Raw genomic sequence first — 14,709 nt, forward strand, 5'->3', positions numbered from 1 at the left:
AACTTTATAGTCAAATTTTTCATTTTGTTTTAATATATAGGTTTATTTCAGCTGCTTTAATAGAATGACTACAAATGTGCTAATGTAAAAGTGAGTTCTTAAAGAAATATTTATTTAAGTGGGTAAAAGAAATCAGAACAAATTACTGGTGCTTTGGAGATTGAGGTCCTTTTGCTCTGATAGCTTTTTGAACAATTTAGTAGAATAATGACAATTTTTTTTGTTAAATTTGAACCAAGTTCCACTGCCTTTCTCCAGCACTCGGTGACACTCTAACTTCCAGCACAGGGACACTTGCCAGTAGGAGGCCTAGGTTTAATAAGCATCATTATAAATCAGTTGGTATTGAATCATCATGAAGAAAAGAGAGGACATTACAGAACCAATTTTACAAATGGATGGGGAATCCAGAAACTGACTTTGAAGATGGTTTCATTTGAGCAAAGATAGTTACTGAATAGGATGCTTAGCAGTTTTTATATGGGGCTTATAAGTAAGAGGGAATCAAAGGCAAACTTCACACCACTGGATATACTCAGTCGAGTTTATAAGTATCACCAGTGGGCTAAATCCTGCTGCTCTAATAGCTAGAAGAGACAGGAGGGAAAGAAAGAGAACATGAAGAGGGCATAAAAGAAGTTGGAAAGCGTGGCAGGGAGAGAGATTTGGAGGGAAAAAAGAGAAGCAGAAGAGTAGAACATTATTGAAAAAGAAATAGAGAAGATGTGCTTAAACATCTGTTTTGAGTGATAGGATAGTGCTAAGCACTCAATTCACTTGCTATTTATCAGGTTCCTGATGTGCAGCAAACATTAGAAAAAGAAGCAATTGAGAGAGTCAGCTCATTAAAGCAGGATGTTATGTTAATGATAATTCCCATTTATTCCCTCAATTTACTGATGAGAAAAATGAAGTCCAGAGGTCACTGGACTGTCAGGGATAAAGCAGTCTAATCATTAGCAGAGCCAGGCCTAGAAATCTAGTCTCTGTGTAAGAGACAGTATTGATAATTTCTCTGCTGAAATTGCTTTGTAAGAAACTAGAATGGAAAGCACAGATAATCTTGAATTATTTGAATAGTCCCCATCTAAAGCTGTCCAGGTTCTTTCTTCAAGGCTTATATCAAATACTACATAGGAAACAAATATATACAAGATTTTCCTTGCCACACCTACCCTCTATTCCTTTGTATGTCAGGTTTATCTTACCTTCATGTCTTATATCATCTTACACACATGCACACACAAAAAAAATTACAGTGAGAGTCATGTATATATGTATATACAACAACATATACATGCATGTATTCCTAGATATAAACACTCTTGAACATAGTCTCCTCACAACAGCATCCATGCTAAATTATACTGTTCTTTCTCTGGTGCTTTACACAAAGGGAGATCAAAAACTTATTTTTTAGGAGATAAATAGCCCCAGGGCTACCTGATAGCCCTAGCACCAGAATCCACTAGGCCTCAGCTAGTGCATAGACTCTGAGTAGGTAAATGCCCTATCCAATCTCACAACTTTAAAGGCTAGCTCTAAATGATGACACTAAGTGCTTATCATCTTTGTGGAACCCATTCTTAGTTTCATTCCTTTGTTTGCACCATGTGGACCAACACTTGCTCCTGAGTACCTATTATGTCTTTCAAAGTTAAAGTAATCAACTTCTCTACTGTAGCTGTGTTTCTTTTTTCTTTTACTGACATCACCCAGCCCCTCAAGCTGGAAACCTAGTGACACTGCCAACACCATAATTCCTGTTTCACATTCTGTCCCAAGTTTGGCAAGTTCAATTCTTTCTTGATATTTCTCATCTAGTAACATTTCTGATCATTAAAATCCAGGCCTTTATTGCTTCTATCTTGGAATATGGAAATAATCTAATTGACTTAACCTATGACTGCTCTAATTCTCAGCAAAATGCCATTCCTCTAATCAAAACCCCAGTGGCTCCAAACAAGTTGCAGATTGAAGTATAAATGTTTTACTGTGAGAATCCAGGCCCTCTATTTAGATTCTAGCTATACTTCCATATTTATCCTATATCATTTTTATTCATATACCCACATGCCAGAAAAAAATAATATTCCAATTATGGTGATTTTCCATTTCTTTTTCTTTGTTTCTAGCACACTATTTGCTTTTTGTCCTCTCTTTCTCCTACTTATACAAATTATAACTATTCTTAGGAATGCCCAAATGTGTACATAGCTCTATTCCTATACTTGAATATCTGTAGATTTTCAATTTAAAATACATTCTACTGTCATGTATATCTAAAAAGAACAAATTAAAAAAACCATTAACATATGGATCTAGAGACTAAGTTTCCAACTTCCTTAAAAGAAAGTATCTTGAACTGAAGGGGAAGGTTTGGTGGAATGTGGTAAAGACCCATCATTACACATATTTGAAGATTTATGTTTCATTTAATCACCACCAATAAAGGAATGAATGAGTTTCTGAGGCAGAATAGAAAGTCAACTAAATTCATGAAAAATAATTTCAGATAATATGATCAACCTAATAGCATGGGGAACATACATAGAAAATTAACCTGGACATTTTCTCATACATTTTTTGGCCATTCGTATTTCTTCTTCAGTGAAGTGCCTATTCAGTCCCTTTGCCCATTTATTGATTGAGTTATTTGTGGGCTTTTTTTTTTTTTGGTACTAATCTTTTTGAATTATTTGTATAACCTGGAGATTAATGCTCTGAATTGAATGTGGTAAAGATTTTCTCCCATTCTATAGGCTCTTTCTGTCCATGTTCTTTGTTACCTTTACAGTGAAGAAGCTTTTTAGTTTCATACCATCCATTTATAGATTCTTGATTACTACTTGCACTTTAGGAGTCTTGTTGAGGAATTTGGTTCAAAGCCGACATGATGGAGCGTTGGGCCTACTATTTCTTCTAATAAGCACAGAGTCTCTGATTCATAAATGTCTATTAACTTGACAATGATAAAGTTCTGATGTCTTTGTTTTTTAAAAAATCAACACAATTATTTAATATTGGAAATGGTCATAATTATTTACTTTAGAGAATATTCAGTAAGTGAATTACCAGTGTTGATAAACACTTTTCAATAATTATCACTTTAAATGGTCTTGAACAGGCACGTAACTCAGTCCTTAAGGGAAGAGCAGGATTTCATCATAATGATTGTACCTAAGTGTACTTTTTATTTCAATGCATCAAAAATTTTAATAGTCATCAAACATACACTAGCAACCAAACCACAGTGATTTTCAGTATAACATCTCCAAGATTGAAAAGAAATTGTGACATTCATTTTATGCTTAAAGACTATTCTTTATTTCCCAGGTGTGATGGGAGAATATGAGCCGAAAATTGAGGTGCATTTTCCTTTCACGGTTACAGCTGCTAGGGGAACAACTGTTAAGATGGAGTGCTTTGCACTTGGCAAGTAAGTACATATTCCTCTATAATTAGACACAATTGTTTATTAAAATGTGACAAATCTTTTCAGATCATTTATTTTGCTAGATTTTCTTTTCCCAGAAGCCCCATAGTTGCTATACATTTTTTCAAAAAGAAGGACAAATGAGAATTGGCAAAGTAGCCAATTATAATTTTCTTCCTAGTCATTTCTGTGGACTGCAATGTATATAATTTTGTCATTTTAACAAAAAGGAAATTTCTCTAAATTAAAGACAAGCTTCACTTTTCTTTGCCTCCATGCCTTATATTTCAGTATTATCCTTAATTTCATTCAGCAATGCTCCAAATAAGAGGAGTATAAAGAAAAAGGTACTGTCTGCTTCTCATGTATAGGATGTAAATTATGTAGATTATGAAAATGGTACAGAAATTATAAGGATAATACTTAGATTATTTCAGAATCTCCAGAAATAACATCATGATAACACAAGCTGATGATATGCACAATTTGTTATCATTCCTTGAGACAGACAGAGATATATCACACTCTAATGTTTGCTATACTTATTGATTCTATTTCTGAGGACTTAAATCCACCATATATTGTCACTTGTCAATGATGTTTACAGTATAGGTATTGGGATCAGAGGCAAGAGTGGAATTTTGAACATATTTGGTTAGAGTATTATAACTTATTTTAAATAGTGTTTTTTTTATGATAAGACCTCAGGGTCTTTTCTATATCATATAGTTATAATTTGCATAAGTGCATTTGTCAGTTACTAATCATTTAGCTTCAGTTGTGTTGAGCTAACTCCCATATCATAACTATAAAGTACTTGGAGATAAAACATGCTACATAAATGTGTTTATAGCAGTAGGGTTAGCCTGTGGGTGAGAAAAATATTAGTAAACAGAAGAAACTCAGCTATTAACTGGAGGTTTCAGGATAAATATAGTAAACACCATTTGTTTTAATTTTAAGACTGACTGAAATAACATGTCAGTGCAATTCTCAAATGTAAATAGGAACAAGTTCATAATAGACCAAAGACAAAATAAGTTATCGTACAGCCTCTCTTTTAAGAAAATGATGCCCATAACTAGAAAGATATTTTAAGGAATTAAAATGAGCCTAGAAGATATTTAGGTAGATATCTGAGGAAGCTTCCTAAATCCAAAGGCATAATGTTAAGGGCATAATATTAAATAATACCTTGAAAGTCTTGTTCTTTACCATTTCTCCATGGTGTAGTGTCAGGAAAAATATCTCACATAAGGTGCTTAATTCTGATAAATGCAAAAATAATATATTCTGACTTGATGCCAAAGGTTTTTATATATCCTGCAGTTAACTAATTCTTAAATGCCAGAATTTATACTAAAGCTACAAACAAAGAGAGGTCATATTGTAAAACAAATTAGAAAACTAGATTAATAGAGAAAAAAATAACAATATAGAATATTTCCCCAGGCAAGCTTATTTAATAAGTTAGATTTGGTTGCTTTGGGAAGACTTGAAATGTGCTTAGTAAATTGATGCTTAAAGTTTCTTTCCTTCTAGATAGGATCCAATAGTTAAATCACTTATGTTCTTTTAATACTTTATTTTCTTCAACTTTTCCACTCCTCTTTTGTTACTCCTTCTCTCCCAAAACTAAATAAGTACAAGGGAGGGTAAAAGACACATACCACCTATGTCAAGAAGGACTCTATTGTTCATTTGATATTCTTCCTGTGAAATATCACAGATCTGGAAAAAAAGAAGGCTGTCACTATCTGTGGAATAACTTGCCACCCTCCTGAAAATAAACAAGATCAAAGAAATAACATGTTGACATGCCTTAATTCCTTTACAGCATGTTATCATGTTGGAGTGGGTCATCATCGAGTCCCAACATGATCCCAGCAACCTCAAATTAATGGCTGAGCATTGGTTTAGTTCTCACAGCTCCTCTGAGCTGCTTCCTTCTGAATGCATGGTGCTCTAGAGGGCCTTTGTTCTGAGAACTTCAGTATCTGGCACTAGATATTGGGCAAGATGTTACCCCAGGCTGATTCTTCCTCTCAGTGTGTCTTCATAGACAGGTTTTAACATAAGAGTTTCTTCAATCAATATAAAGGACACTGGTTTCTCAAAGGAGTGTTATAATCAAATTCTGTAATGGAGCATTTGAACCTTTTTTTTATCTCATGTTTTTTTCATTTGATGTCTCCTCTTCTACGAACACTCCCCCCGCCTCTTTTTCCATGGTGGTTCCCACCTGCTCTCTTGCCTCCACTGCAATAAAAGCTTCTAAAGAGGCTGTAAACATTTTTTTAAATTATTTTTTTTTAGTTGTAGATGAACACAATACTTTTACTTTTTTTATTTATTTTTATGTGGTGCTGAGGATCAAACTCGGTGCCTCATACAAGGGAGGCAGGCAGTCTGCCACTGAGCCACAATCCCAGCTCCAGCTGTGAACATGTTAGCCATTTGTAACTACTTTATCTAACTCACATTCATTATTCTCTCTGAAAATACTTGGGTTCTTTTCTTTATAATACTTAATGTGATTATATATATTATTTATATATTGATATATATAATTTATATGTATATAAACACACACTCATAAAGTTTAATATAATTATATAGATATAATATTAATGTTTTTATTTATATATACATATATATCCTCACTTAGAAACTTCCTGTAACTCAACAATGCAGCTAGAAACAAGATCCAATGTAGATGGTTCAATGGAGTGTAGGAAATGGTCAAGGTGGAGATCTGTGAGCAGGGTTAAGAAGACCAAAAAGAGAAATGAAGGTATATGTAGACTGTGTGTATCTGAACTCTGGTATCACTTTTTAAGCCTGAAGGCATAAGGGAGGAGGAGATGATGATACCAGAATCAGGTAGTGTTGAAATAGGCCAAAGACTACTCAGCAGGGGCTATAATCACTGGAGCCACAAGAACACAGCTAAAGAGACTTGTTTTTCTTATGCCTTCTGACCTCCTCTATGGCCTCCCAAGAAGCCAACTAGAACTCAACCAGAAGTCTGTTTGCAAGCCAGAGGTTATAATCAGCAGAAGTGGAAGTTCTACAGGAAAGAGGAGAATGACAGGAAAGGAAAGCAAACAGAACAGCCAGCCCAATTCTCTTCTTTAGGTTTTAAGCCTTGTGAGGGCTGGAGTCATGACTATCTCTCATTTGTATATTGCTGTTGTCTTCCATCATACCAGGAACACAGCACTCAGGAAATGCTTGTTGAAGTAATGAATTAAATACTGTGTATTTAATCCAATCAACAGTTAGTAATGAATAATAATAAGCTCTTCATACTTTTTTTCTTGTCCTTCACCCAAAAATAATTATACATTCAATAAACACCTGTTTCTTGCCCCCTTTTATATATATATATATATATATATATATATATATATATATATATATCTCCAAATGTACTCATACTCTCGTCCCATCTTTTCCTACCTATTCTTGTCTCACTTCATCAAGTAGCTTCTTGTCTTAGACCTACTATTTCTCTATCTCTTTACTATCATGATAAGAAAACATGAGCTCTACATTTTAATGACATTTTAAGTGCATAATTCAATATTGTTAACTATAGGCAGGATTTGCATAACATATCTCTAGCAATTATTTATCTTGTATAACCGAAATTTTACTTTTATTTCAAACTTAGAATGTTCATGTCATGGTTACTCTTAACAATTAAAAAAAACCAAAAAAACTCCCTTGATATATTGCCTCATAAGAGGAGATTGTTTTCAGCATAGGAATAAAAATATTAATTTTTTTTAAAGAGAGAGAGAGAGAGAAGTTTTTTTTAATATTTATTTTTTAGTTCTCGGCGGACACAACATCTTTGTATGTGGTGCTGAGGATCGAACCCGGGCCGCACGCATGCCAAGCGACAGCGCTACCGCTTGAGCCACATCCCCAGCCCCTAAAAATATTAATTAAAGTCTAGAGTGAAGGACAGAGTTAAAAATATATATCAGACAATAATATTGGATGCAATAATGGCTTGAAGAACAAACAGGGAGAAAATTATAAACACAAAGATGTTGCTGTTACTAACTTTGTATCCTCTAGGTTTTGCTGAGGCAATCCAGATTTCCAGATTTTTACCATGTTATTAATTGAAGCACACACCTTCTAGATATAATTATTTTCAAGGAGAAATGATTCACATTAATGCACAGGTGCCAAAAAGCAAAAAGTGTTTTTTTTTTTCCATAGTTCACCTTGTAAATGTGAATATACCTTGAAAAAAAAATAACTGAATGCAGATTTGAAGGTTTTGAAAGCCCAGCTTGCCAGACAATGTCCTAGAGACATGAGAACTTTTTCCACAGTTCCTGTTTTCAAAGAGATGCCACTGTCTCCCTGCACATAACTGGGTCTACTACCACAATCTCTTGACTCAGATCTCAATGTTGTAACATAAACATTAGCTATACCTACCTACTGACCTATTCCCCATGGTCAGCTTTTACTGCTAGAGACATTTATTGCCCTGTTTTTTGTTTTGATTTCTAAGTGAAACTGAACAATAGTAAAAACAGGTTTTCTTTCCTTTGGATTTTCTCTGACTCATAACAAGATCACATGAACCTTTGATAGAGTACACTAGGAAATGTCTTTGATTTTTAAAAGAATTAAACTTTTAAAATTTTATTTTAAAACATTAAATTAGATGATATTTAAATATCAAAATATTGTTTTATTTATTTTTACTATATTTTTATTCCTATTTATATGTGCCTTTATCTCCTTATGAGCTGCCCCTATGGAAATGTTCATTTCCCATAAATTAAAGGATAAAGTTAATGTGAATACAGTGCACAGATCATTTTAAAATATGTTCATACTTTTTTGTATTCTTAAAGGAAAAAAGAATATTTTATGGCATCAATTACACCATCTCTTGATATCACCAAAGTTTATCAACCTACCTAATTTAAAATAAAAATTTGAAAACTAAACACTGCAATTTTTTTCTAAATAAATCTCCACTCAAATCTTAATTTCACAAAAATCAAATAGTTCCCCAACAGGAAACTGGGGCAAAGCACAACCCCAGCATACAAGTTCAGTCCTAGAAATCACTCTTAAAATAGTATTACACAACATTGAGTACAGAATTTATAAAGTGACAGCAATGTGGTATAATTGTTATTGGTCAATTTTTGCAAAGGTATTTCCCCAAAACTGGGAAATGCTTAAATATGATCCTTAGGGAAAATTAGCTATACAAAGGCTTGGGAATACAGCAAAGCATAAAAATGGAGGGGGATTAATTACTTTGGAAAGAAAAGGCTGTTTTAGACATATGGAAGGTTATTATCAAGAGACTGCTCACAAGCTGTTTACCAGTTTCAACAAGGTAGGGAGGGAATGAAACTCTACCAGTATGGTATTAAACTAGAAGAATTAGATTGGGTGTAATGCAGAAGTTCTTGACAAAATGAGTTGTTACAGAGAAAATGGGTTATCAGGAGAGGAAGTGGAAGCTCTTTTTCTGCACTGCTGTAAGAATATAATAATGCCCATTTGTCTTCTAATGATTTAGATGTAATGTTCCCTGAAAGGAGAGAAATGATCCAGGTCAGGGTTAGAAATGAAAACTTTGAACATTCTCATTTGCTGGCAACTCATCCACCTACACTTAAGATAAATATTAAGAATAGAAGGATAAAGTCAGGCAGATTAATTAGCTACCTTTTGGCAACTACATTGTTATATAATGGAGTAAGCTGGTGGGTGGCAAATGTATGAAGTAACAGTGAAGAATATTGGGTTTTCTTGCTCAGCATTGAGTCCAGAAGCGAGGAAGAAGGGTTGTCTGTGATATTTCTCAGGTCTATGTTTAAAAATTAGACTTAATACACTTAATCTGAGAGGTAAGAGGAGAAAGGATATGTTTTAGTCAGCTTTTTCACTGCTGTGAATAAAAGAACTGATTAGAACAATTATAGAGGAGGAAAAGTTTATTTGGGGGCTCACAGTTTCAGAAGTCTCAGTCCATAGACAATAGGCTCTATTTCTTGGGGCTCAAGAAGAGGTGGAAGAGTGTGGCACATTGAAGCAGCTCACATGATGATCAGATAGCAGAGACCCCACTTGCCAGATACAAAATATATACCCAAAGGCATGTCCCACCCACCTTCACTTACCATTCAGTTAATCCTATCAGGGGATTAATTCACTGATTGGATTAAGGCTCCGCTAAACCTTCTTGCATTGTCTCACACGTGAATTTGAGGGGAACACGTCACATTTTAACCATAACAAAGCTGTAAAGTAAGGAGTCACTACGGGCCCAATAAATATTTCATTTCAAAGGTTCTTTCCAGGTGTGGAGTCATGTCAGTTAACTTTTTTGTCATTAAGAACAAAATACCCAACAAGAACAATTTCGAAGGGGAAAAGTTTATTTCAGTTCACAGTTTTAGAATTTAGTGCATAGTCTGGCTCCTCTGTTGCTGTGGGCCTAAGGAGAGGCAGAACATCATGATATAAGGGCCTAGCAAAGGAAAGCTACACCACTCATGGTATCCAGGAAACAGAGACAAGTAGGGGCAGAGACAAAATATATAATCCCCAAGGGATGCCCCCAGTGAACCATTGCCCCCAGGCATAGTCCACCTGTCTACAGTTATAATGTAGTTATCCATTCAAATTATTAACAATTGATTAGTTTGTAGCTCTCATAATAATTTCACCATCTACATTAATACAGGAGCTTTTGGGGAACACCTCATATCCAAACCATAAGAGGTATGAAATTGAAAGTTGGTAGTATTTTTAATTGGATGTGTTCAATTTTTAAGTCCAGTCTATGCAAGTTGATAACTAGGTAACAGAGTAAACAATTAAACTTTAAAAATGTGGAGAGTTAGTAACTAAATAGCCCAGTGGGGAAAGGAGGGATTAGAATTATTACAAATTATTATCTCAGAACTATCCTGCTAGGACCCAGAACTTTGAGGATTGGCTTGGGTAGCATTCACAGAAGTTTGTCTAAGAAGTTTGAAAACATTTAAATTGTATTACACAGAAGAAATGTGTCCCTTCTCCCTTCTGGCCTTGTAGTGTACTCATACTGCCTCCTCTTGACCCTGAAGAAATGTGGCTTTCTGACTTCTAACCCCAGCACATAAAGCACAGTAAGGCCAGAGCTGAGAAGGGGTAATTTAAAAATGAGCCTCACTTCCACTTTACATTCTCAGACTCATTTCCTAATTAGTCACAACCTTCTCTGAACCTCAGCCATATATGCTTTTCCATGTCTATGGCTCTGTAAAACTGTGTCCTTATTCTAAAACATCCCACCATCACCATCCTGTTCTACGTTCAAGACTTAGGTAAGATGCTACTTCTCCATTAAATCCACCCTGCTTTTCTTGAGATCCAATCTCTTACCTTTGGAACAACTATATATATTGGCCATGCATATTTCACCATTTTGCCTGCTCCACTGGGACAGCTGTATATATTTTTCTTCTTTACTGTGCTGAAATTTTTGATCCCTGGAGTGTTCTTATATGCAGCAGGTACTGAATAAGTTTGCTGAATTGAATTCAAGCCTGAAAAATGTGGTCCATCTTTCATTGCAGGACTATGTTATTGCCTTTGGTTTGGTCAGACAAATGTCTCCAGATGCTGTTCACTTGTTTTTTCCCTGAAAATTCTTACCACATTTACATTAACTATAGTTTTCTGGCAGGTTTCATTTCCCCATGTGACCTTTTGCAGACAGGAGAAAGATCACTAGATACGTCAAATAGCCACCACCAACAAAAAAGTAAGATCTGGTCACTGATGCTTAAGTGACCCCATGCACAAGGGCAAACTTGGGGTTATTCTGTAATAAAAAAGCCATATGCTATAAAGCAACATAGGTTTATCTACTATGACAATCCTGAAAGCTAATAGTGTTAGCAAATAGTGTTACAGGCAGACTTTTTTTTTAACTTTACATGTTCCTTATCTTGCTTTTGCAGCCATTAACACACAATCAGATCAGCTGTGCTCAAAAGGCCTTGAACCAGTTACTGTAATAATTATGTGAATGACCTTTCCAAACTCATCTGAAATCTGGTGGTGAGGTGGGAAGGAAGAACACATTCAATTTCCTGCTCTTTTTAGTTCCTGCTTATCTTTCTTTCAGATAGCATTTACAAATCATCTTTTACTATACTTCATCAAATGACTATTAGGAAATGAAGACTTTAAGTAATTTTTTTCTCGTTTTATATGTTTATTACAAATAAAAATCACCAGTTTTCAATTCATAAAGTCATTTTTGCAATAATTTGTTTTTTTTCCCTCAGTCCTTAGCCAAGTTGTCTCAAATGGCTGCTCTTGTGTCCCATTGTAACTGTGAGAATGACAAATATTCCTCTGAGACTTCTCACAGTCTGCAACTGGCAAATGTTCCTGAAAGAATCTGCTCTTTAGTTACAGATTGATGATTTATTAATGCTGTTTATTTGGAACTGCCAGTCACTAAGGGCTGTAAGAATTAAAAATGAATCAGAGTTGTATAGTATTTGTCTATCAAGCTAAAATAAAATTACTTAATCATTAGATTGACAGAAGATCTGGGAATAAGTCAGTTAGTAGGTCTAGGAATCAATAAATGTTTAGATTTCACATGAGAGCAGTGTATTATGGAGTCAATAAAATTTACTTTTGTGATCTACTGGTTGTTTTAATATTGCTGAGACAAAGGAGGTATCCTCATTTCAGGTGGTACCCAGAGGGGACAGGTGCAGAAAACACCTTAGAGATTACATAGCGCATAGCCTAGCTTCAATTTTAGATGGGGCAGTAAGACTGTAAGAAATCACTAGACCAAGACATGTGAATATGCTACTCTGATTAGTGCTGGATGCTTCTTCATTCTATGCTCTTTACATTTTCAAACTTCTGCTATAGTGCCAACTATGGAAGGGAATATTTTATTTACATATTTACTCTTGTAATCAGAGGTCTTATGTTGTTATAGGGAAATAGGACAGATTTTATTATTCACATTTGGATTCAGTTAACTGATATCATATTTACAACCTTTCCAGTGCTGTCCTAGGACCACTTAATCTGCCTCAGCAAGGCCAAACAGCTAGAAAGCTGTACAGGCAAAACCAGATCTCCAGATTCTGAAACTAGTGATATTCTCCATTTGCTGTACCTCTTTTCAGTTGCAAAGAGGTATTGACACTTCATCCAAGTAAAGACTTTTCTGGATGCCCTGAAATATAATCATAAATGATTGAGTATTAGAAATATTATTGTGCAAAACAGGTTACCAGGGCATGACTCAAAGCCTGAATGACTGAGATCTTTATTTAGATCAGCTTAGACTCATCTGATCATTTTATTTTTGATCAATCAGCCTGCAGTTTCCATAGATCTACTCTTCCCTGGATATTGATTGTGAGATCAAAATCTGTTTGGATATTGAAATTCATAATGAGGATATAACATATCAGTGTGCCCATCAGAAGTTTCTTACTTTATTTTACATCCCCCAAAATATTCACCAGATACATAATCTCAATGCCTGAATGAGCCATTAGTGCACCAATAAAAGAAGCAACTTTAATCAAAAAGTTGGGGACAACCTCAGTGAACTTTAAAATGAACCTGTGCCTAGTACTGGATGGCTAGTACTACATCTCACTTAGATTCTAATTACATCTCAGAAATATTTCTCAAGAGGCTAGAAACAGGAGTGAATTTAGGCAAATCTTATATTCCCCCGACCTCAGTTTCTTTATTTAACTCTGAGTCTTGGATTTCTGTGAAGTTATATGTGGTCATCACCCACAAATTCCAAATAACAGTTCTACTAGAAACTTATTTTTTTCCCAATATTTAGAACAAAACTTGCCCTCTAAAGAAAGATCAATTTCGAATTTTAAAATATTTTCATATACAGTTCTTATTTGATATTAAGTTGGAAATTTAGCTAGGAAACAAACATATTCTTTGAATATTTACATTTTGTATTTATCATTTCAATAACTTTGAAAATACGTACATAGCATTCAAGTTGAACTTCCCATTCTTATCATCCTTGACACACCTTCCTCCCTAACTTTCATCCAAGTATCTTGCCTCCAACTCTTGGCCTCAATGACCTCTGACAGACCATCTTTCCAAATCTGTCAACTGTTGAAAGCTCTAGATTTTATTTCTTCCATTCTATTCTGTCTGCTACTATCTTAGTTCAAGTCTCTTACCATTGCATTAGCTTGGCTTTCTTATATCTGATGCAAATAAGACTACATATGTACTTTAAGTAAAAGACAATTTCACTAAAGTTGCATTAACTTTGTAAGCTCCTCTGTACTGCTTTCTGGAGGCCCAGCTATCTTCCTTTTATTTGTTGGATGTCTACTATTCCCTAGGCCTTCCTCCTGGTTTTCCTCTCACTCCTATTCCAGTCAATCTGATGTTTATTTTGGATTTCAGATCTAATTCTTGGCTCAAGTGTCACTTCTTTGTTTAGCCTGTTTGACATTCCTCAGTCCCTTGAGCCACAGCTTTGGTCCAGACTGGGGTTCTAGAAGACTGGGCTTCGCTATAGATCTAATTACATAAAAACGATTTTACTGCTACTACAGGTAAATACTTAGAGAGTAACCCTAAGTATAAACCCTTAATTATCTTTTTCTTTCTTTCTTCTAAACTTTATCTCTTTTATCACTATAAATGGTTCTTAAATTAATTCCTACTAATTTAGTATATGCTGAACATTTGTTGACTGAATTAAGTTACTTATTAACATAACATGTAACTGTGTATATTCAAAAGGAAGCAGGAATGAACTAATATATGAAAGGAATTCTAAGCCTGAGACCACATATATGTGGGCATTTAATTTGTAAAAATAACACTGAGTGACAATGATGCTGTACCTCAGAGTATGCCTAATGCAGTAATATTTGTCTGTATGTGCTCGAGCTTAAGAAACACAATTTTTAGGGTTGTATTTGGGACTGATTTGTTTCACCAGAGTTACCATGAGATAGATAGATATATATATATATATATATATATATATATATATATATATATATATATATATTTGTGACAATTTTCTAGTAATCATGACTGTTGGTCTATACACATAAGGAATGGCCTCAGTAAAAATCTGACTAATCTGACAGCTTGTGGCTTCTAATCACAGAGAGAGCAAATTTGGTGGGTCTCCTTATGGGCTGTAACTATCAAGTCACTTCAGAGGAACGGATTGTCTGTCTCTC

At 34.7% G+C, this 14,709-nt stretch overlaps 1 protein-coding gene across 1 annotated transcript in view; it reads left to right on the forward strand.

Moving 5' to 3' along the window:
• Cntn5 (contactin 5) overlaps positions 1-14,709 on the forward strand; it is a 755,408-nt gene that overhangs the window by 418,373 nt on the left and 322,326 nt on the right. The window contains exon 8 of the mRNA XM_027930609.2: positions 3,337-3,439. Coding sequence (XP_027786410.2) covers positions 3,337-3,439 — 103 coding nt within the window. The remainder of the gene's footprint in view (positions 1-3,336; positions 3,440-14,709) is intronic.

The sequence above is a fragment of the Marmota flaviventris genome, chromosome 9 (assembly GCF_047511675.1).
Source record: "Marmota flaviventris isolate mMarFla1 chromosome 9, mMarFla1.hap1, whole genome shotgun sequence".
Taxonomy (NCBI): domain Eukaryota; kingdom Metazoa; phylum Chordata; class Mammalia; order Rodentia; family Sciuridae; genus Marmota; species Marmota flaviventris.